This window comes from Colletotrichum fioriniae, assembly GCF_027942845.1.
Source record: "Colletotrichum fioriniae strain IMI 355084 chromosome Unknown scaffold_4, whole genome shotgun sequence".
Classification (NCBI taxonomy): Eukaryota; Fungi; Ascomycota; class Sordariomycetes; order Glomerellales; family Glomerellaceae; genus Colletotrichum; species Colletotrichum fioriniae.
In genome coordinates, this window is record NW_027076840.1 from 2,859,760 (window position 1) to 2,882,529 (window position 22,770).

A 22,770-nucleotide genomic window follows, 5' to 3' on the forward strand; every position below is an offset into this window, starting at 1 on the left:
GAATGGGACACTAATATCCCCGGAGATATATGGGTCCCGAGACCCTCGACGACGCATTTCAGAGCGGCGCTTCCAAGGTGACCACACGCATTCTTCAGCAAGCTGCCCTCAACCAGTATCTTTGCCCAGGCACAGAGATATATCGACCCAGGTGAAAGTTTGCCTAGAATAGGAGGATCGGTCTGAGGTCTTTCTAGCCCTGGAGGTCAACGCCCACCTCCAAACACGAGGCGTTCAGCTTCTGTACTGGAAGGAGCGAAAGCACGGACTGAACGTGGCGGGGGCTTGCTATAGGCTGACCGTTATCCGCTTATCATTGATGGACTTGAAACTGTTTCTTTGAGACTGTCTGGTGCGTTGCAAGCCGATTGTACGTACGGAGATATCTTATGGGTATCAGCCTGTGTTACTATGGCACTGAAGCTTGCGTGGTGGGGGGTGGAAGCTTGGTGGCCAAGCCGGCTCATGCGAGGCGTCTCTGCGATGGTCTTGTCTAGCCTCCCTACCTCCGTGAAGAATGGCATTGTAAGTGGCAAAGAGAATCAGCGGCGCTAATCAGCCACTCGAAGCCACATGCTCATCATATCAGACGAATGAACGCCATTTAATCAGATAGGGGTTGCAGCTCCAGCAACCGCGTTGTCAGAGACGACAATCATGTAACAAGGACCAAATCACGGGTGTCGAGATTTCTTCGCTATCAAAATGAAAAATGTCCACCGAGAGATATCCACACCTGAACATACACCATCTGCAAAATTCTTTACTCAATATGGAAAGAAGTCAAAGCCTATGAATCTTCAAGAACTACCCTTGTGTTACTGTCCCATCCGATCTCGAGATCGGGTTCTAGGCCAAGCCTTGCAATGTTTTTTTTTTCCTTCTTTATCGATCCTTCTTCACTTTAATTTGATTGATTCCTTAAGTTCGAGCCTTGGTTTCACGAAACGTACGGAAACCCATGCAAGAACCTGTCGGTGAGGTAGCCTTACTGTCATGACACTACTCGACACTTTTGTGTGAGTGACAATTGATACTATGGCTCTTGCTCAGAAACCATAACTCGTCTTGACGATCTCTTTGTTCATGTATATGATATCACTCACAACGGCGAATGGAGTTTCTGCAACACGCGGGTCAGCAAGTGGCATGTTACAAATTGAGTCGGAAACCAAGACTATTGGCCGATAGTTACGGGGAAAGTGTGACAATATCACAAAGTAAGGTAATTTGGGTGACCTGAAAGTTTATTGGACGATCAGCAACAGCCATATGAAATACACCACAAAAGCGTGGATCTTGAGTCAACATCCTTCCTTGTCTCCTTTGCTTGGCAGATCTAATTGCGACATTCTTTAGTCTTCCGATCTGGTCCGCAAAAAGGCCAGCATTAACCTGTAACGGCAATTGATGTTCCAATATGCGTAGCCAGTAGCTTGCCTCTAAGGCCCTCATCGCCTGTGGGATGCCCGCACAATTTTATTGATACTTGCTCCTCACCTTAGTGGGCTGACGTGTTTTCACTGGGGGTATTGAAGCAAATTTTGCTATCATCAGGGGGTTTTAAGTGGATTTGCAGAGTCGTGAACTACGAAAGAAAAGGCGAATGTACCAAACAACACACTCCACCTTCAATTGGGCTGTCGATTACTCACGGTGGCCCTGGGAGGAACATTTTCTAGGGAAGTCACTTAATATTAGGACGCTAAAATCTTGGTATATGCAGGCTTAGTGCTATTCAAGGTACTATGTACAGGAATACAGAAGTGAGGTCGAGTCCCAAAAAGACGGGAACTCGTGTGCCTCTAGAACCGTGCACCGGGCATGACACAGTAAGCCTGGATTGCACATCTGGTGTCTATGATAAAAAAAACAACTCCAACTTTGTGACTCGTGAGACCATCATGATTGAAAGGACCATCTATGACCGCTTAGTCTTACAACTCTTTCTTCTCCTCTCCATGCCTCGCTGCGCTACACTAATTTAGTGAGCAGAGCGGCGGGCCTTGCGGGAGCGGCGGCGCTTGCAGCCGGCGCTGGGGGCCTTGGTAGGAGTAGCGACGGGGGCAGCAGCGGAGCTGGAGCTAGCAACGGGGGCAGCAGAGCTGACGGCCGTAGAGAGAGTGGTGGGCTTGGCAGCAGCAGCGGAGGTGGCGATGGGAGCAGCAGTGGTGGTGGCAGCAGCGGAGGTGGCAGCGGCGGCAGCGGTGGAAGACGCAGCGGGAGCGGCAGAGGAGGCGGGGGAGGAACCGGAGCCGGAGCCGGAGCCACCGGTCCAGACCTCAGGGCCGGGAGCCTTGTAGGTGGAGGCATCGGCGCTGTAGAGGTTGAAGTGGATGCCGGCGTCGGTGTACTTGTAACCGGTGGTGAAGTCGAAGTTCTGGGGAGGAACATCGGAGCCGGTACCAGTGATCTCGAACTGGGCACAGGCGGGGTAGAACTGAGCACCACGGGCAGAGTTGACATCGTAGGTGGTGTCGGACTCGTGGTGGGCAATGATCTCCTGGCGGATGAGGTACTTGCCAGCCTTCAGGGTAGAAGGAATGGTGACCGAGGGAGACATACCCTTGTTGGCAACAAGAGTCTCAACAGCCCACTTGCCGTTCTCGTAAGTGGACTCCTGGATCTTGGTCCAGATGGCCTCGGCACCACTGCCTTCGGTGTAGGGAGCGATCCAGGTGCTGATAGGACCCTTGTGGGAAAGGTCGATGATGTCGTCACCACGGCTGTTGTGGTACCACTCGAACTTGAAGTCGTCACCGGCAGCGGCCTTGACGAAGCCAGTCTGAGCCTTGGCGCCGTTGACGTTGCAGACGATGGCATCGCTGGTGATGTCCTTGACGGGGTTGTTGTTGTCGGGGGAACGGATGTACTTGGTGGTACCAGTGCCGGTGGAACGGCCATCGCCCTGGTCAACGCCGTTGACCCAGACGTCGATGGTGAGGGTGTGGGCGGCAGAGTAGCCGATGAGGGTGGCAAGAGCCGCGGCGGTGAATGAGAACTGCATATTGATGGTGATGAGGGAGTTTTCGGTTGAAAAGTGGCCGGATCTGAAGTGAAAGTGTTATTGAGGTTGTGCTTAGTGAGCGTGGGCGAACGTCTAGTTCGTAAATGAGTGTATGGCACAGCCAACAAGAGAGAGACTTGAGTACAGGGAAAGAATGACACCGATGTGATGATGGAGAAAAAGAGAGAGGACAAAATGGTGTCTAGTAGTAGGACGAGGGACTTTTATAAGACGTGTCTTTGCTGCTACGGTTGTATGTAATTAGAGCCCCATCCACAACATCTCCCGTGCCGTAAGGTAGGCCAGTAGCCCGTCTTTCCTGCTCCAATCTCGAATCATCTATGCCCATCTCCGACCCAGACCCATCTCACCGCACTATGTCAAGGTAGGCAGCCAATCTGGGACTGCATCTCGCCCCCTCATCGCGCGGCTAGAGCTGGCGATTCCGTCAGTTGCCCAGCAAGACAGCCTGCCAGGGCCCCTGACCACTCCGAGTGGTCTTACATAGTTGTCCGCAATACAAAGTATTGATGTGGACTCGTGGAGGGCAGGGGTTTGCCCTGGCAGTGTGTAGACTACGATGGAGTCTTTCGTCTCATCCTCCTCTCCTGCCAAGAGCTGCAGGAACGCTGCAAGACGTAGAGAATGAGATGAGGCTAATGGGTCCGTGGGGTGTTCTGCCCATGGATAGCATGTTGGATCCCGCCAGGCCCTATCAAGCCCTGCTGTTCGGCCGCAACCGAGGATGGATTCATTAATGAAGCCGTTGCGATTAGAGTGAGGATGGGGTCGTGAAACATGCAAACAGGGTGGTAGTGGATCGTGACGAGGCCCCTTGCAGCGGCGCGGCTAACCCAAACAACCTTCTTGGGCCTTGATTCCCGGGGTTGGAGCGACTGGAAGACCCAGTCGAGTGGCCACACCCCCCTCCTAGTCTCCGACAGGGGAACCCTCGAGGGGCCATCATCCTCAAGCTGGTCAAGCACTCGCTTGAGAAACATGGTCGAACAAATGGAGACGTTCCCGTTGGTGGCTCACTGCCTACTGGTGGACTTTGGAGCCACCTGCCGGCTTGTCAACTCTGTTATCAGGCTCTCAGGGAGCAGTGGGGAGGTGACATTAATAAAGTAGAATGCAGAAGGAAGCAGATAATCGCCCAGTTTCAGGTCGTTGATGCACGACGCGGCACTAGCATCGGTCATCACAAGTTGGCCATAAACCTCAGAGCCTCAGAGTGCCGCGTCGAATCGTGACTGAATAGCATAGGCCAGTCTTGAGAGGATAGATCTGGAACTTGATCTTCTTGCCAGATGCCTTCATTATTGGATCAAAGGGACTAATGAGAATTGGGTATTGGCAGAAGCATTCGCAAGGGCAGCTCGCCCACCACGGTAAGGGATACCCGAGACGCAATGTTCCCAAGAGGTAGGCGTACGAGAGCGTGACTGATGAAGAAAAAATAAAGACCTGGGGAATGGGTGGAGAGAGTGACACAGACAAGAGAAAGGTATGTTTGTGGGATCGAGAGAATAGGAGAGAGCAAGAGAGAAAGCAGCGGAGATTATGGCGTGAAAAATGTGTCGGAGCCGGGCCCGGACATGCACGTCAATCAATTTAGGAATCGGTTCTGGGAAGTTGGCTGGGACTCTGGGAGCCTCTGTTGAACCGAGCTGAGAAGCCAGCCTGATCTGAGACGAACCGTGAAGCCGGTCTCTTGGTCCCACCCCCAACTTCCGAGCCATGAGGTACGAGCTTCAGCCACTTGGTTCGGGGATCGATTGAATTGGTGTGCTGTGTCTGTGGATGAGAGACGGAAGTGGAGGGTGAATAATAATACGGTGACGATGATGGCATATGCCGTCCAACGATCGTATGTTGCATGATCTTCACGCTGCTGGCCACAGAACATCGTTGCGACTCTGTGGTGTCTGCGCTCTGCACTATGCTGGGACCCAGTAATGAGGGCCGGCCGTTGACTAGTCTAGCCGCTACAGCGAGTTAAGCGGCGAGAACCACACTCGGCTGTTTCCCTGTTCGGGTCTTGGTAGCCGCCGGTGGCTATCAAAGAATCAAACATGCGGGCAAGCGCAGACGAAAGATTCCTCGAGGCGATGGAAAGAATCTGTGGGGGGCGGGTTTACTACTCGACTGAAGAGCAAACTTGATGGAAAAAGGGGCCCATTACTCCCAGGCTGGTGCGAAGAGACCAGTTGCCAGTTGGGCATGTGGCGGTGGAGATTGAGTAGAAGAAAACCATGCTGGATTCGGGAGACGGGCCAACTTGGGGGGCATGGCAATCTCATTTCGCAAGAACCTGGCAGATCCGCCCGATGTTGGTGGTGATGCCTGCTAGCAGGACTGCGGCGGTGCAAGTCTATTAGGTGGCCTGCGATAGGCATCGGAGGATTTGCGTCCCGTCTGCAATTTTCTCCCGTCCACCGCCCAATTCTTTGTGGTGTGAATTAATAGGGGCCGCCGAGGTGAGTACGAGCTGTGATTGTGGGAACTTTGGAAGCTCGGGAAGATTCCAGGCCCTGGTTCTGCTGAATAAGGAAAACATTATCCGCAGGATCCGTGAACGGAGAGTTGCCGCAGTCCTCTAAACGCGACGCACTCGTACCCGTACCAAGACTTCCGTATGCCTTCTGGGCTTGAACTGGGTGGGAGTGTAAGGTATTAATAAGTTGCCAAAACTCTTCAGTCAGCCAAAAACGCAGGGACACTCAAGCTTCGTGCCAGACTAAGACACGGGGCCTGACAGCGCTTCTGAATCGAGCTTGTGTTAGATTGGCGATTGGTGTGGCTCTCAAAAGCAACGGTGTGTCTCTCTTACAGTTGCCCTCCACATGACGGTTCTTGGCAGCGACAAATAAACAAGGTATGTCTTTCGTGCCGGCGGATGCCGGTGGGAGGTGGAACTTGGGAGTGGACGTATGGGCAGCGCGGCGGTGTCCAACCAGGGAGAAAAAAGGCCAAAAAGGGGGGTAATTGCGCCTCTGTTCCTATTCTGTGTGTCTGTGTGCAAAACGGTGTGGTAGGAAGGGGAAGAGAGATAGGAGGATGGATACGGGTGGACAATTAACAGAGCAACATCGTGGACACACAGTATTGTTGAGGTAGAAAAAGAGGGACGAATGTGGTCAAAATAAACACCATGCACAAGAGCACCACTTGTTATCCAGAAATGCGGTTTACGGATACCTTAATGATAGAGTTATAGAAAACCTTGAACTCTATTGAGGAAAGACCTCTGTTTGTCGGCAAAATCGGCCAGGCACGGCAAGCATTGCCGGATTCCCACCCTTTAACGCAGTATTTGTTGACGGCAAAAATGAGCCGGTGCGTGGACACTGGGCAGTCAATCATAGAAGCGGATCTTAAGGTTCTCTCGCTGCTGGGCATTGCCCTGTGCTCGCTTCAAATGGCATTCTGCTGCTCGTTGTACTTAGGCTTTTTTTCCATCTCTTCTTCTTGGCAGCCGGGGGTGATATTCACTTCTTGTAAGGAAGCCTTAGTCAGCGAATTGGAGTTTGGACAAAGGTCAACGCTGATGCCTTAGGATTAAGGTAACAATGTAGTCGCCAGGCATAAGGTAATGTAGCTCTTATCTTATCGCGACGAGCACCTCGTCGAATCGTAACGTCACCGACGCAAATGTTTGTCGCATTCGCCAACGCCAATTACCAGCGCATCGCACTTTGAATCATTGCACCAATTGAACGCAAACAACCAAAGATTAGACTCCCTCTGAGAAACTCCTGCAAAACTCGAACGATCACCTTTTATCGAAATGTCGGAACCTCAGAAGCCTGCGACGGCCGCACCCGAAAAGGTCGACGAGACCTACACCGAGAGCAAGGCCAAGTTCGAAGGGTAGGCAAACCTGCTTGCCACATTCAACTTTGTCAAAATTGCTCAAATATATCGTTTAGGAAGGCGAAGAGCGAGTACTTTGATCCTTGCCAAGAGCTTGCGCAGAAGAGTATTAAATGCCTGCACCGGAATGGGGGAGACAGGGCAATGTGCGGAGATTACTTTCAGTACGCGGGAGTTTCTTCCTTTTCTTCTGCTATTCGAGGCTCTTGGGCGCCTGCTGAGCTGCATGAGAACCCGGAGCTGACTTGATATTCTAGAGCATACAGAGATTGCAAGAAGGCTTGGGTACGATACCTTCCCTCCTCACCCCGTTGGCGCCGCCAGCCGTATCTCCAGACACTAATCCCATGGCAGTTCGACAAGCTCAGGGAAGACCGAAAGGCACAGGGTGCTTGGTGGTGATTTGAATGCATTCGATTGACGCCGACGTCGATATGATACCGAGACGAACCGAACCGAATCTAGTCAACAAAGTTCTTGCGAGTGCAAGAAGATACGACGTTGTACATTTTGTAAAACAACACGCATGCATGGAAAGGAGTCATCATATGTATGAGTAATTGGGTTATGTTTCAAGATAGATACCAGCTCTTCTCTTTGGGTTTCGATGGCTGCTCTTGAAGCAAGCCTGCCATGCGTGTGCAGACTAGGTATCCAAGATTGAGCGGTGCCCCGGAGAGATGACCAAGTTTTGAGCGGTTGGTGTGCCTCACTCAATTATAGTATTTTTGTACCATCAAGCAGTCCAATTCTCTCCGTAAAATTCATGGCTAGCTCCGATCCGGGCCTGCTAGTCAACCGTCAGCCGGATCGGCATCGGGCTTTCGGGAGGGACACGGCCGGCCACCAGCGCCGGAGGAAGGTAAACGTGGGGGAGCCGGCATTTCGGGAAGAGTATTTACCCGAGCGACCAATCAAGCGACATAATCCCCGTTGCTAAACGTCTCCCAAGCTCCTGCTGCACTCTTACAGCACAGTGCCCCTCCAAAGCTAATTCTGCCCCGCCATCCGATCAGAAGCATCACCATGTCCTGGAACCGGCCTCAGCTGAGGAGCGGCACCGATCTGCAGCTGCAGTCGGCTTTCAATGACGGACAATGGGCCAACGCCATTCGTCTCGCTGAGCAGCGATTCCGGACCTTCAAGGATCCTTATTTTGAGGTTTGCTCTCACCTCACCGCCAAATGTGAACCCAAAAATAGAACTAACCACACCTTTCAGGCCGTGAAAATCTGCGCCGAGAGTCAGTTGGACTCACCGTTGGAGAAGGCGTCACCCTTCATTGCTATCCGGAAGCTGGTTCAGGATCCGACCGCCGTGAGGGATCCTGACACTTTGGAGCTGCTCGAGTGGGCGTCAGAGGAGTTTATCGAGGACCAAGACTTTCCCGAGACCTTTGGCCCCCTGAAGCTGCGCTACGTCAAAGCTAAGCCCAAGGACAAAAATGGTGGTACGAGATGCCTAGAATCATGTCTGTTACACTGGGATTTGGTTAGCGCGCAGCAAGTGAGTTTGTCCGGAGCCTGTGGAGAGTTAAATATGCTGATGCGGGTAAACAGATTGCAGCAGTGCTCGACAAGTCATTCCCTCAAGAAAGAAGTTTTCTTTTCTGGAACATCGCCATTACTCATCTGCTAGCGGTGAGTTCTTGATATGCCAATGGGACAAGAAGCGCGCTAATTTCACAAAAAGACCAATGAGCAATGCCCAGCTGGAAAGAAGCAGCTCTATGGTATGCTCGCTCTGAAGCAGATGCAGCGTGCCGCGCAATTTGCAGAACAGGTAAGAATGGTGGCAGTAATTCATCACGGCGGCTAACCGAAGTGATAGAGCGGTGCCGAGAAGAACGGCGAAGTCTCCGACCGAGCCATCAAGACTGAAGAAGAGATCCTTCTCTTCTACCGCATTCTTGAGGCTCATGGTTCTACGGCTGAATGGGAGGCGGCTCTGAAGGGTCCAACCCTCAACCCAGTCTACCAATTCAGGAAAGGACGCAAAGACTTGTTTCTGCAGGCGATAGAAGTTCTCGAGCGCAAGGGACAGTGGAAAACTGTCTACGACCTGTGCAAGGATTGTTTGTCAACTACAGACGAAAACGAAAAGCTGAGCCTTCTTGCTTGTGACTATGCGGTGTGGAAGAAATTCCTCAATGCTGCTGGTCAGATAGGACAAACCCAAGAGTAAGTTGAAATACTTCAATTGATGCCAACCTCGGCTGATGTTAGCAGGGCTTCGACCGAGGTTTCCGAACTCATCAACCGCTTCCTGACTCAGGAGGGTGTACGGTCCATCTACAAGCGCAACATCCGTCTGGCAAAAGTGGAAGCAGCGTTTCTCTTCCCCAATAGCACGCAGTCAAGCTCAGATGCCAAGTCGAAAGAATTTGAGGAACTGCGCCAGTACATCGAGGTTGAGTGCGAATCACCCGCCTGTTTCGACGACGTCAGGGGCTTTGTCGAGCGGCTACCGCCACAGCAGATCAAAGCACTGGCATACGATTTCCTCATTGGATTGTCAGAAGAGTCTCAGGATGCCGCGAGATCAGCATCTGTGAAAGTGCTTGCGTACAAGCTGCAGTACCTAGGACTATCTTCACCGAAGACCCTCGTTCGTGTACCGAATGAGGATGTCAAGAACCAAATGACTGGAAGTGTATCACTTGCAACACCACCAACAAGTCATCTACCTGCACAGCCTGTGTCAAGAAACTCCTGGAGTTGACTTTAACCTTGTACTCCTCCCTCATTAACTCTACTGAAATCGGCTACCTCGATTGTGTACCGGAACTTGCTATCCTTGCAGCATCATGCTGTGTGAGGCTGAGCGGCGCCCACGAGCGTGGTATCGACAACCCTACCTCTCTTTCGAAGAACGGTAGACCTGACCGCTTACTTCAGGCTGCCCTCATCATCGAAGACCAGCTCACCAGAACACCAAAACATACCCGACTTACACTGGTTCTGGTGCGCATCTATATTGTGCTTGGCTGCGCTTCTCGTGCTCGCGAAGTGTGGGATACCGCAGACGTAAAGCGCACTATTATTGATTCGCTCGGCCCCTACTTCTTTGACCGCCTATCAACCATTGCGCCCACCTTGGTTCTTCCGCCAAACAGACCTGAAAAGAGGGCTGATGCAGGGACTGAAATCCCACTACCGGGCATCTCTCAAGTTGAGAATGCCTAGAAGGCTGGCTGATGCTTTCGAGGCCGAGAGCTACACTGCCATTCTCGATATCCCTAGCTACACCGAGCGGCTGAGGTCAAGCTGCACCCTGGTGATGGGCTATGTGGAGGAGTCTCAAGCTGCTCGAGCGCTGGACATCCGCAGCGACTCGATCTTTGAAGAGCCGGCGATTGGTGAGTGATGCCCAGACTGATTTGCCCCCATTCAGTGTCCCCTGGTGCTGACTATTATTCGTAGAAGAAGTCACCGACAACTCTGTGCTGAACGAAGTAATCGACTACGGATCTGTGCCGAACCTCGAGGCTGCCTTGAGCCGCCCGATATACGACGTTCTGCGGCTAGGCCCTGATCCATCGGTATGTCCCCTGTCACCCTTCTAAGTAGGTGCCAGTTCTAACGTATCAACCAGAACCTGCGTTCACATTTGGCTCTCGCTGCAGAAAGGTTCTTTGAGGTCATGACATTCAAGCCTGCATCGTCTTACAAAGTGGCCAACGTTGCGCAGACGACTGCGGCAGAGCTGACCTTCGTCCTGGAATCCCTCCAGCGGCTGGGCAACACCTTCAGCAGATTTCTCCACGCTCGCGGGAAGAATCTCACTCAGCAGGAAGAGACCTACTACCAAATCATTTCACTTCTGACCAGCCTGATTCCCCTCTCCGTCTCAGCTAGTCGCAGCCCGCCACCTCCTGAGCTTCTAGCAAGCATTGTGTCTGCGACCAAGTCGGGCCTGGACGTCCTTCGTGCGCAAGCACTATCGACGCCAGCTGATGCAGAAGGGTCCAAGGTCTTATTGATGCTGGGCTCACTCCACGGTCTGTCGATTCTTCGCGATGCTGCCGCCGCCGTGAAGCTGGCGACGTCTTACATCACGACTTTCAACGATCGCGAGAAGGAGAGGGACCGCTCCGGGCAGAGCAACGTGCCCAAGGATGTGATGGCGCAAGTTAAGGCTCTCGAGGCAGCAGCTAGCACGGCCTTCACCGAAGGCAAGACGCGAGTTGCTCTCCTGAAGCAGGAAAGCAACACACTGAATGCCAAACTGAGCTCCTGGACATTTGAGATAGAGTCTGGGGATGACTTGTCAAAACAAATACGCGAGGTGGCAGGGTCTCATGTTGGTGTTTGGTCACAGCGGGTGACCGACAGTTGGCGGTCCAATGTGAAGGGTTGGGAATCGGTGCGATGGGAGTAGACGCCTCATTTCATTCATGATGTAGCCCATACCAATCCATTGTTTTGTTTCAAGTTACCTAGAGTAGTGGGGGCTTTCACTCAGAAGCTCAGAAGCCCAAAAAATAGAAAACCGTCATGTCGTACATCAAATGAGTATTACGCCGGGTATGCCCTTTTTCGTAGCGCCTGCCATCCCAAAACTCCACACAATGCTAAAGGGGCCACGCAAGCGGGCCGGGCCTTCCGGTAGGGCGGAAGCATATTCGTCTGATCACTACTGTGGTAGGGCGAAGCCTCCAGAACCTCCATCTCGTGGCTTAGTACACTTGACAAGCCTGTCGCTTAGTTGTACCCTGACTGGCTTCCCCTCCTCTTGTGTTGGTTCTTGCGCTGGAACTCTTCCTGCTCCTCGCGCAAGGTCATCCAGACCCAGAACCAGCACAACATCTCGAGGAAGGCAAAGGTCAAGAAGACACGGTTCTTGAGGCCGTCACCGCCCCAAGTTGAAGGTGTATAGCGCGGGTTGTTCGACTGGACGGAGGGATGGGCGAAGCGACTGCCGCCTTTCGAGGTTCCGCCATAAAGGGGGGACGAAGGGCCGAAGAGGAAGGTGTAGAGGACGAAACTGAAGGACATGACCATACGAGTTGGTGCTAGAATTGGATTGTGAGAGACTGCTTCAAATGGTAAGCATAAGGAAGGGGGAGCATGTTGCTTACCTTGTGTTCCCCAGTGGTAGATCAACCAGACTTCTTCAGGCATGCTGAGGGTGACGAGGTCGCTGATGCCCAGTATTCCAAGCACAGCAGCGAGGAAAGCGAGGGCGGGAGACCTGTTTTCGAAGCTTCGCGCATGAGGCTAAAGAGAAGAGATTAGCGCTCGAAATGGAGAATGAAGAGAAGCTTTGGAGACTTACCATGCCCATCGACTCGCCCAGTACGTACACCATCGCCTGGTCTGCGATGGTGGCCGGGTTCGTCAGAAAGAAGTATGCTAGGGTGACATGGAAAAGGGAGAGGGAAGTGATGATGGTTTTCGCTGATATGATCGCCATGATTACGGATCCTTGGGATGCGCTGTCTTCATCAAGGAGAGGAACTGAAGGCAAGCTGGTTGAAAGAGGGGGAACAATTAACGTCGCAGTCGCAGGCGCAGTCGCGTCGAGCAAGAAAAGAAATGGACCACAAGTCCAGCGCATGTCTTATCGAGAAGGAAACGAAACGAACTACCTATAGCTGCGAGGCTTATCGATCTGGAGCTTCTCATTCGTCCCGTCTATTGAGACAGGGCCAGGCTTCAGCGCCGTTCAGCGGTCTTCTAGCGGCCCACTCCCTGCTAGCGCTGTCGTTCTTTCCAGCAGCTCGCTGAGCTAAACCTGCTTCAGGAGAAGGTGCAGCTTTGGTGGGGGGTGGGGTCCGTTCCTGATTGTGTCCTATCCCGGCCGGGAGGTGAGGTGGGATGAAAGGTCCTGCAAACCATCTGGGGATTTTGTTCACTTGACCAAACGTCCCGGAGCTAACAACCCCCTACTACTCTATTCTCACCCGACTGCGATCCTCTAATCCATCATAGCCAACATGGCAGCCGACGCAGTCATGCCGCTCGAGAAAGCGCGGCACATCAAGTACTGGCAACGCTGCCACAAGACCTTCCTCCCGCATCAGTACACGTCGTCCGACAGCACGCGCATAGCTCTCAGCTTCTTCATCCTCGCCGCCCTCGACATACTCTCCCCCTCCGAGCCGACCAAGGATACCCCCCATCTTCTCACACCCGCCGATCGAGCTGCCGCGCGCAAGTTCGTGCTGGGTCTCTACCACCCCGGCGGCGGCTTCTGTGGCTCTCCGAACCATGCTCTGCCGAGCGACTTATACGCCGACTGGGATTTTGGAAAGGGAACGCCCAAGACGAGGAACGCGAGCTCGGCGAATCTGGCCTCGACATACTTTGCGCTTTTGATATTGGCCATCGTCGCGGACGGGCCAGAGGAAGCCAAGACCGCCTTTGCGGGCGTGGATCGCGTTGCGACGTTGCGATGGTTGAGGCGGCTGCAGAGGGCCGATGGCAGCTTTGGCGAGCTTGTGCTGGACGATGGGGCCATTGCAGGCGGGAGAGACATGCGGCTATGCTTTCTGGCCGCCACGATACGGTGGGCTCTAAGGGGGGATGCCAAGGAGGATGACGAGGACTGGGTGGAGGACATTGACGTTGATGGCCTCGTTCGGCACATCCGCCAAGGACAGACCTATGACGGTGGACTCGCTGAGAGCTCCCATGCAAACGAGTCTCACGGTATGGTCTTGCTACAATGGCGATGATGTTGAATTTTTGAAAGCTGACTTGAGGTTGAAGCTGGCTACGCGTGGTGCGCCGTCAGCGCGCTGGTCCTTCTTGATCGACCCCCAGACCAGAGTGGAGCTCCGCATGACAGCCAGATACTTCAGCAAGGCGTCCCTGATGCGTCTTTGTTGGTCAAGTTCCTGGTTTACCGCCAGTTCGAATACCTCGAGAAAGAAGACGACTCGGACGACCCTGACCACGCCAACTTTGCGCTGCCTGTGTCATTGAGTGAGCTGACATTAGATCCAAACCTGCGCTTCGTAGGGTTCAATGGAAGGTGTAACAAGGTCGCGGACACATGCTATTGTTGGTGGGTGGGAGGGACGCTACAGGTACATGGAAGCTGTTGTCAACTGCAGAGGGCCGCGGTTTGCTGACGTTTGCAGATGCTTGGTCACACCGATCTCATTGACGCCGAGCCGTCACGACGCTTCATCACCCGCAAAACACAACATCTCATCGGTGGATTCTCCAAGTATCCTGGAGGTCCGCCGGACATTTATCACGGCTTCCTTGGCCTAGCTGCCCTTGCCATCATGGGCGATGCAGATCTAAAGCCATTCGATGCGTCTATATGCGCAACAGACGCGACTGTGCGCAATATCATATTTGCGAGGAATGGGCTCATTGAGGCCACCAAGAAGACCCAACCTTGATAGAGGATTTAGTCCGGCGTGATGTCACAACTTGCGAGCATTCGCTGACGGGAACTGGGAACTAACGCAGAGCACGTTGATTGAGTAACAGCGAGGTTTGGACATCATGATAGAAGAACACATCAAGCGTTGACTCGAGGTTTTGTCTTCACTGCAAAGAAATATCAAACCCCTCTGTTTGGTACAAGGTATCCTCTAAGTATAGTACAGGTCGCCAAAAGGGGAATATACAGAGAAAAAAAGAAACACTATGAAAGCTTTTGCCTGGACTCGTTCCTTTGAGCGTGTTTGATCAAACTCGCAGTAAACATTGTATTTTGGAAAAAAAAAAAAAGTGGCCATCATCCTCCTTGATGGACGGCAGAAAAGGTAGTTGGGGTTGGTCATGTCGGGACAGGGGCGGCTGAGGCTTTTGGCGTTACTGGAGGAGCATCATCCTCCTCCTTCGCCTGCTCTGCCAGTGCCTCTGTCTCGCTGTCTTCAATAATTTGCTCCTCGATGCGCTCTCCTGGTCCCCCAACAACGGGGCTGAAAGCGTCAACCTCCTCAATCTCTTCTTCCGCTTCTTCGTCCTCTTCCTCTTCCTGTATGGGAGCTTCGCCTGACCGTCGCCCGATTCCAGAAGCACTTGCACTGCGTGAATGGTTAGAACTTGTGCTTCGTGAACTGCCGCCCCCCTCCCCCGCCACCGCCTGCGTTGCCACCTCCGCCAAAGGCCAGCATCGGGCCCTTGAATATGTTCCGCTTTCGCTTGGCAAATTGGATGCCCCCTCCCAGGGCAAAGGGATTGGGCGAGCCTGGAGCCTGCATTCCCGACGTTACCGGTGGGGGTGGCATGCCCTCATTGAATAGAGCAAGGGGAGCCGGGGGACCTGGTCCTCGAACTAGACGGATATTCGACGGGAAGGCGGTCGCGGTGGGGGTGGCAGGGAGGACTTTGACGGAGTGATGCGGCGACTGCCCGCGCTGGAGAGTGTTTTTGGACATGGAAGTCGAGACTGATCCGTTTGAGCTCGTTGATGAGGCTTTGGAATGAGAGTGATGATGGTGAGGCATCGAACGGATGGACGAGACCGATGAAGAAGTGGACTTGCGGCCCCTCAAACCTGCCGAGGAGCGCCGCATAGTAGTCCTTGGGGTCATGGGAGATGGCGACAGCGATTGCCGCTTGTAAGATGTTGTGATTCGGGACGGTACCCGCGAGGGAGCAGAGCCTCCGCCCGAGGCCGGACTGCTGAAACCTCCAGATCCTCCGTGACTTGGCAGTGCCTTGTCAGCATGGCCATTAGCCACTACGCCACGAGGCAATCCGGCCTTTCCTTGAGGTACGCCAGCATCCGTTGTTGGGTACTTGCTTGTCTGCGGCCGAGGACTCGTGTCCTTGGAGTGTTTACTGCTGTTGCCTGCAACACTGCCGTTTTTATCGACCAGGTTGGGCGTTGAGTGACTCCCTCTCTTGTTCGCATGCCGCCCCCTACGGGTGTTCTCGAAGAACCAGTGTGTCCAGTTCTTCCAATGCGCAATGATGGCCTGTGAGGGCTTCTTGCGAACTTTTTGTTGCTGTTCAGGTGGTCGCTCTGGCGTCCCGTTAGCCGCCAAAGCTTCCGAAGTGGTCACTAGATGAAGGGTCGAACCCCGAGATCTCGCGCTGCGGATCACACCCTCCTTAGGGGGCGGAACAGGGCGACGATGTCTAGACGTACTGGCAGACCGGATCGAATCCTTATCGATTGGTGGAGGCGGTTCCTCTGTATCTGGACTTCCGTTTTCCTTGCTGTGTTCGGGCAGCCCGGGCAAGTCTCCCAAGTCGGCGTAATGCGCACTTCTTCTTTCTGATCGGCCTCTTGGTCGTGGGGTAATGGGCCCATCTTCGAGTCTGATGAAGCGGTTCGTCAGTCCGCCGTCCTCGTCGACCTCTTGTAACACAGGCGCAATCCGCTCGAGTCTGCTGGATGCGGCGGACAGACGACGCAAGCTCCTATTCTCAGCTTCTCTTTCCCGCCGTTTCCTCTCCCTTCTCTTGACCTTCCGCTGCTCCTTCTCAATAAGCAGCGTCCACCAGCCAGCCAAAGCATCACACCGCTGCGCAAGCACACTTTCGATGACAGAGTCAATGTCGACACCCGCTCCTCTCATGCGCTGGAGAGTCTCCTTCTCTAGATGCGTTGAAAAAGGCGGCGGCCTTTGCAATTTTAGGATTGCTTGTTGTGCTGGGGAGTGTTCGGCGAGAAAAGGGTTGGTGAGGATGTCGGGGAGGGAGGGTCGGAGTAGGGGTCGCTTAGAGAGCAAAGACTTGAGTAACGGAATAGCGGCAGGTGGGAGATGGTCGGGGAACTTCGGTTCTTCGCTGAGGATCTTTGTGCGTGTAACGTTGTCATCGTCATCGTCGAACGGTAGCTCTCCGCATAGCAGGGCATATAGGATAACGCCAAGACTCCAGACATCGACCTTTTCTCCAGCGTATTTCTCGCCCTTGAGCATTTCGGGTGCCGAGTAACATATTGTGCCGCAAAATGTCTGCAAGTAGTTCGATTTGCCCTCGTATTCTCTGGTGAAACCAAAATCCACAAGCTTTACGTTTTCGTGCTTGTCGAACAGGATATTTTCCAGCTTCAGGTCGCGGTGGACACATGATTGTTGATGTACGTATGCGACAGCGCCGACTAGTTGGGCAAAAATCTTCTGGACTTTGTGGACGGGAAGGGGGCCATGTTCGAGGAGGTAGTTGTATAGCTCGTCGCCTATCGAGTCTTTGTTAACCATTCTTCCCATGTCGGCAACAAAACGCTAAAGCCTACCAGCGCAGTATTCCAAAACTAACCACACCAGATTCTCAGTGACTATGACCTCATATAGTCTGGCAATATGCGGATGGACGAATTGTCGGTGATGGTGTATTTCTCGTGCGAGATTCGAGTCGCCTTTATTTGCGGATTTGAGGACGACCTGTACCCCAGTCAATCAGTATCACCAGCTCAGACTTGACAGTATTGTCCCAGCATGTCGGCCGTCGCCTACCTTGGAGCCATTCGTGAGCTTGTGGGAGGCCAAGTAGACCTTGCCAAAGGAACCCTTTCCGATGAGACGACCGAGAGTGTAGTTGCCAACGGAGCTGAGGTCTTTGTTGGAGAACTCGCTGGAAGCAGCGGAGGTTAGCCTAGGATTCACACCGGAGCGGGCGGATAGTGGAACTCACTCGAGGAGCTCCTGGTACGAGCGAGCAAGCTGTCATAGAATTGTTAGCCAAATGGCCGATTTGGTGGGCCATGACGCAAGGCAATTGGGAGCGCGGCGAAACGAAAGATGGCATGATGGGTAGTGGTATTCTGAGTGACGCACCTTAGCCTTGCGACCCAGGGCCTCGGCGTTTCCTCTATTGGCCTGCATCCCTTCGTAAGGCGATGACCAGGCACGTCAAAGCCGACCGAAGCGAAGCCGAGCAAAGTGGGCAGGCTCAGGCGAGACAGACGGCGACTCGAAAAACTTATGGAATCGGGGTTTGGGTCCGGGCAGACGTGAGGAGGTTTAGGATCGACTTCTCGGGAGCCCACGGTGGCGCGCAAAGAGTGCAAGCTGCATCTAGAACGGACAGAACGGGCGGAGCGAATCGAATGGGCCTGTTAGGGATCGAATGCGCGTGGGAAAGGTCGGTGAAAGGGATCACGGCGTAGCAATTGAAGCTGTTGGTGAGCGCAAGTTGAGGTTGGTAGCTCCAGGATCGTGGAATGCAATGGCTGGGGGAGTTTGCTGGGTTCACGAACGGCCCCTGTCTGCAAAGGTAGCGTGCCAGTCGGTACTCATCAACCAGTGCTGGATTGCTGCTAAGGAGCCTTTCCTAATGGCGAGGCAAGGCGAGAAGTGAGCACCTTAGGAAATGGAGGACGGGGAACCGAACGGAACGGACCAGGTACTTGGGGGAGGTACCCCCATTTCAGCGCTCCAATCCAACTGCGTCCCAGAGAGGCAAGGAACAGCGGTGGAGTGGGTCGTCTACTGATGTAGCGATGGACACACGACCAAGGTACACCACCTCAAGTGAATACATTCCAACGATACATACCTAGGTATCAAAGGTATCTACCTATCTTTTTACATACCTCGAGACGAGAAAAGGGTCGTAATAGTTAGAAGCCCGGTGGGGTATCTACTGGAAGTTGATGCCCACTAAGGTGCTCAAGACTACCGGTAGCAGATCTGGGGACAGAACGGGCGGCCCCGTTCCCTCAGCGGCGTAGAGTTCTGTACACAGAATATTTGCGACGTTCAGAGAGCTCTACCAACCCCAACATCCATTGGATTTCACAGATTGTACATTCTACCGTATATCGGTATCTTGCTCTTGAAATGGACTCGGTGGTTGATTTGCTGTGCCTCGGACCGCTTGGATTGACCATGAGAGACAGCTGTGCTCAACGTCATTAGGTACGGAAGGATAGCATTTGGTCCGTTTGCAAATGAGAGATGGTCACGTTGACCACATCTTAAAACATTTCGTTTCAGTCGGTTTGCACAGATTGCAACAAGAGCTTTGATACCAGAGGCCTGATTGGATTACCCAGGAGGATGGCTTATATTTACCTAAAACCAGGCACTTTGTTTGCCAACACTAATGATATTCTTCACCATTGTTCGCCTGACACTGGGGTGGGGACCAAGTTACAGGAAGAAACAGTATATAACCTACCCTCTTATACGGCAGGAGTACGGAGTACAGCTCGGTTGATTGAGAATAAGGTACTTGAAGATTTCACAAGGTTTGTCAGCTTCACCGTCTCCAAGTATACCTTAGGTAAGGTAATGTACTCTACCTCGTTTGTCTGAGACGCTCGCTGAGACTGCACTGATGAGGCTCTCCCCCCACCGCCGTCTCATTGGATCGAGGGACCAACCTGGAAAGCTTGGATCATCTCCCGCCCATGCGGGAACATGGGGGTGGCTGACGGGAAAAGTCCATGCTCGTGGCTGGAGCCAATGACGGGAGCTTGGGATGGAATGACCTCATTCTCAGACCTCGCACCTCAGCCTGCACTCTGCAGATATCTGACTCTTATCACTCGTGTCACTCACTCTATCGCACCTCACCGTGAGGCTTGAGGCTTGAGCTCCCAGGTCCATTGATCTCCGCCCACTTCGTTCCGACACCGCTCCGTTTGCGGTTGCACCATAGCCAAGTTTCCGGGAAACTCTTGCGCCCGCCGCCGGCCATTAGTGATTTGTAGCGGCGACAAATCTCTCCAATTGAGACTGCTAGCTATCCTTTGATCGATGCTTGAAAGCCGTCAAAAACAATCAACCTTTTTTCATAGGCTCGAAGCTCCGCCACCACCATGCATGTCTCTCATCTCATGACCTTGAGCTCTGTGCTCTCCTTTGCCGCCGCCTCTCGCATCCAGCAGCCCATCGGCGTCGAATTCTCCCCGCCAACGCTTCACTCGCCCTCATCCTCCGCTCCTTCTTGGCGCGACGACCTCATCTCTTTACATCGATCGCTCATTGAGATTCCCTCCATCTCAGGCAATGAGAGCGCCGCCGGAAAGTTCTTGGTCGATTATCTGACCGGCCGGGGCTATGTCTCCTCTCTGCAATTCCTGCCACCGCGCAACAACAACCCCGAAGAGACACCGCGGTTCAATGTACTGGCCTGGAAGACGAACCAACGCCAGCCCACACCTCGCGTCGTAGTCACTTCGCATTACGATGTTGTGCCGCCTCATATTCCCTACGGCATATCCGACGACAAAATCACTCCCGACACTCGTATTAGTGGAAGAGGAAGCGTTGACGCCAAGGCCAGTGTCGCTGCTCAGATCATTGCTCTTGAGGACCTGTTCGAGGCCGGTAAAGTCAACCCCCAAGATGCAATGCTCTTGTTTGTTATTGGCGAGGAGGACACTGGCGATGGAATGCGTTTCTTTTCCGATTCCCTTCAGGCAGCCGACCCGCCGGTCCAATTTGAATCTGTCATTTTCGGAGAGCCTACCGAGAACAAGCTCGCTTGCGGTCACAAGGGCGGTGTCTTTTGCGATATCTCGGCCAAAGGCGTCGCAGGACACTCTGGCTACCCATGGCTCGGCAAGTCGGCCAACGAAATCATGATCAAGGCCCTAGCCAAGATTATCACGACAGATCTCGGAAGCACCGACAAGTGGGGCAACACCACCGTCAACGTTGGCCAGTTCAATGGCGGCGTTGCCCAGAATGTCATTCCTGCCTCTGCCCTGGCAAGGATTGCTGTTCGGGTTGCCATTGGCCCCGAAAAGGACGGCGGCAATATTGTCAAGGAGAGAATCCAGAAAATTCTTGATGAAACCGATGCCGAGTCCCTCGAGTTGACCTGCACCCACGGATATGGCGTGGTGGAGGCCAACTGTGACGTTGACGGTGAGATCTATGCGCTTCGATTGAGCGGCCCAGGCAGTCTGAATAACTACTAACGACTCATCATATAGGATTTGATACCCTTGTGGCCAACTATGGTACTGATATTCCTAACCTCAAGGGTTCGCACACTCGCTATCTGTATGGACCGGGCACCATTTTAGTTGCACATGGCCGCAATGAGAACATCACCGTTGCCGAGCTTGAAGAATCTGTGGGAGGTTATCAAAAGCTGATCATGCATGCTCTCAAGGACTCTGCTTAGTATCGTGCGACAATCTTGAAGCAGTGTCCTGCTAATATACCATATCTCTTATAGACAAAATTTAATTTTGGACATGCATCGGGCTCCGGGCTCCAGCTTCAGCCTCTAACTCAAAACGAATATCATTATCATTCTATGCTTAGAAAGCAGAGATGCCCATCACTGGCCGACCACCTGGGCCCATCTTTCGGGCATGATGTGGCGGAAATCAAATTGACCCTTTGCGTTCTTGACAACAGCCCCCTTCTCCGTGACAACAGCATCGATCAGTTCATGCGGAGTAACATCAAACGCAGGGTTCCAGACGTTGATGCGCTGGTCCGCCGTCGCCACACGCGCTGTACGAGCGACGTCGACTGTTCCATCGGCCTGGACAACAGCGCCGGAAATCTGCGTGAGCTCCTCCCCCTTGCGTTCCTCGATCTTGATGCCGGCACCAGTCTGGGTCTCAAGATCGATGCTGGTGGTGGGAGCCGCAACAATGAATTTGACGCCGTGATGCTTGGCCAGGACGGCGAGTTGGTAGGTTCCAATCTTATTGGCAGTGTCCCCGTTGCGAACGACACGGTCGGCACCAACAATGACGGCGGCAATGTTCATCTTGTCCTTTTGCAAGTTGAACAGGGCGGCAGCCATAGAGTCTGTGATGAGAGTGCTGGGGATTTTCTCGTAAACCAGCTCGAAGGCGGTCAGCCTGCTACCCTGGTTGTAGGGTCTTGTCTCGGTGCAGTAGGCGTGTTTAAGAAGGTTGTTGGACCAGAGTGTTCTGATGATACCGAGGGCGGTTCCGTGGCCAGATGTTGCCAGAGAGCCAGTGTTGCAGTGGGTGAGGACAGATACTTTAGCGTCAGGAGAAGCACCAGCGACCTCTCTCAACCACTGAGCCCATGGTCACCAATAGACAGGTTGGTCTGAAGATCTTTTTCCAGGATCTTCTCGGCTTCCTCGATGTAGGCGGTAATGACCGTCTTGGAGTCATCCTGAGGCGCGCTCCTAATGCGGGCCTTTAGTTGATTGATGGCGTTGGTCAAGTCGACAGCAGTCGGTCTGCTCTCCTTGAGGTAATCCAAACGCGAGTCGATGTAAGTGACGGTATCTTGAGATGCAGAGGCGGTGCAGCTGCCGTTATGTAGCTCGACAGCATGGGCGAGGGCGGCGACAATAGCAATGGCGGGGGCACCACGGACTCTCATCGACTTGATACAATCAAAGGCCTCCTCGCTGGTGGACACCTCGTCGTAGTGGAATTCGTGGGGTAGTCTGAGTTGGTCTAGGACTTCAAGACGACCCCGAGTGTACTTGACGGCTTGGAGTCCCGACATGGTGGAAATAGAGAGATATTGATAATGCTGTTGGGGAAAAAAGAAGGCTAAGAGTCTCTTACTTCATGAAATATAGGATACCTTATTACTTCCTGACCCAAGGCGGAGGAGGGGCATTTCTCCCCAAAGCAAGACCAAAAAAAGATTCTGCCGTGCCCCTCCATTGGCGTTCAGCAAGCAGCGTCATCTTGGGCCAATCAATCCAGCACTGGGTGGCACACCGCTCTCGGCGAATCATCGGAGGATGAGCTACCTTTGTAGTAAGGCACCTCCAGGCCGGGGCCGACAAGGGATCCCGCCGTTTCGGTTGCCGTTGGCCGGCGCATTTCGCCAGCTCCCATCCTCCCGCCCGTCCATTGCTCCACGGCTCCAATTCCACCAAACGGGACCAACCCCCTTTCAAGTTCCAGCTCCAAGCTCGCTGAATCGCGCCCAGCGTCTCCACCGAAGCTAGAACCTCACCGAGGCGAATTGTACACCTTGCATTCGACCGGCACCCACCCGCCGCGCAATTTAGTAAATGAAGCCGCGACGGACCATGTAATTTAAAAGTCCAAATTGGAGG

General features: G+C 53.3%; 7 protein-coding genes across 7 annotated transcripts; 3 read left to right on the forward strand and 4 right to left on the reverse strand.

Moving 5' to 3' along the window:
* Positions 1-1,984: 1,984 nt before the first annotated feature.
* N0V96_004609 (uncharacterized protein) lies at positions 1,985-3,007 on the reverse strand (the record flags this gene model as incomplete). Its single annotated transcript, XM_053198758.2, has 1 exon — positions 1,985-3,007. The coding sequence occupies one exon, from the start codon at positions 3,005-3,007 to the stop codon at positions 1,985-1,987; it is 1,023 nt and encodes a 340-aa protein (XP_053043776.2).
* A 4,902-nt stretch (positions 3,008-7,909) lies between these two features.
* N0V96_004610 (uncharacterized protein) lies at positions 7,910-11,263 on the forward strand (the record flags this gene model as incomplete). Its single annotated transcript, XM_065757162.1, has 9 exons — positions 7,910-8,044; positions 8,105-8,389; positions 8,443-8,523; positions 8,576-8,665; positions 8,714-9,063; positions 9,112-9,535; positions 10,097-10,241; positions 10,309-10,424; positions 10,478-11,263. 9 exons carry the CDS (start codon positions 7,910-7,912, stop codon positions 11,261-11,263), a joined length of 2,412 nt encoding a protein of 803 aa, XP_065614375.1.
* A 323-nt stretch (positions 11,264-11,586) lies between these two features.
* N0V96_004611 (uncharacterized protein) lies at positions 11,587-12,298 on the reverse strand (the record flags this gene model as incomplete). The annotated part of the gene is made up of 3 exons (XM_053198755.2): positions 11,587-11,897; positions 11,964-12,102; positions 12,161-12,298. 3 exons carry the CDS (start codon positions 12,296-12,298, stop codon positions 11,587-11,589), a joined length of 588 nt encoding a protein of 195 aa, XP_053043773.2.
* Positions 12,299-12,821: 523 nt separating this feature from the next.
* CDC43 (geranylgeranyl transferase type-1 subunit beta) lies at positions 12,822-14,240 on the forward strand (the record flags this gene model as incomplete). Its single annotated transcript, XM_053198754.2, has 3 exons — positions 12,822-13,536; positions 13,597-13,844; positions 13,971-14,240. The coding sequence occupies 3 exons, from the start codon at positions 12,822-12,824 to the stop codon at positions 14,238-14,240; spliced, it is 1,233 nt and encodes a 410-aa protein (XP_053043772.1).
* A 383-nt stretch (positions 14,241-14,623) lies between these two features.
* Positions 14,624-17,627, reverse strand: N0V96_004613 (uncharacterized protein; the record flags this gene model as incomplete). Its single annotated transcript, XM_065757163.1, is given in 5 exon segments — positions 14,624-14,873; positions 14,893-17,027; positions 17,259-17,376; positions 17,437-17,465; positions 17,580-17,627. The coding sequence occupies 5 exon segments, from the start codon at positions 17,625-17,627 to the stop codon at positions 14,624-14,626; spliced, it is 2,580 nt and encodes an 859-aa protein (XP_065614376.1).
* Positions 17,628-19,567: 1,940 nt separating this feature from the next.
* N0V96_004614 (uncharacterized protein) lies at positions 19,568-20,883 on the forward strand (the record flags this gene model as incomplete). Its single annotated transcript, XM_053198752.2, has 2 exons — positions 19,568-20,621; positions 20,690-20,883. The coding sequence occupies 2 exons, from the start codon at positions 19,568-19,570 to the stop codon at positions 20,881-20,883; spliced, it is 1,248 nt and encodes a 415-aa protein (XP_053043770.1).
* Positions 20,884-21,042: 159 nt separating this feature from the next.
* Positions 21,043-22,205, reverse strand: MRI1 (S-methyl-5-thioribose-1-phosphate isomerase; the record flags this gene model as incomplete). The annotated part of the gene is made up of 2 exons (XM_065757164.1): positions 21,043-21,722; positions 21,779-22,205. 2 exons carry the CDS (start codon positions 22,203-22,205, stop codon positions 21,043-21,045), a joined length of 1,107 nt encoding a protein of 368 aa, XP_065614377.1.
* Positions 22,206-22,770: the final 565 nt, after the last annotated feature.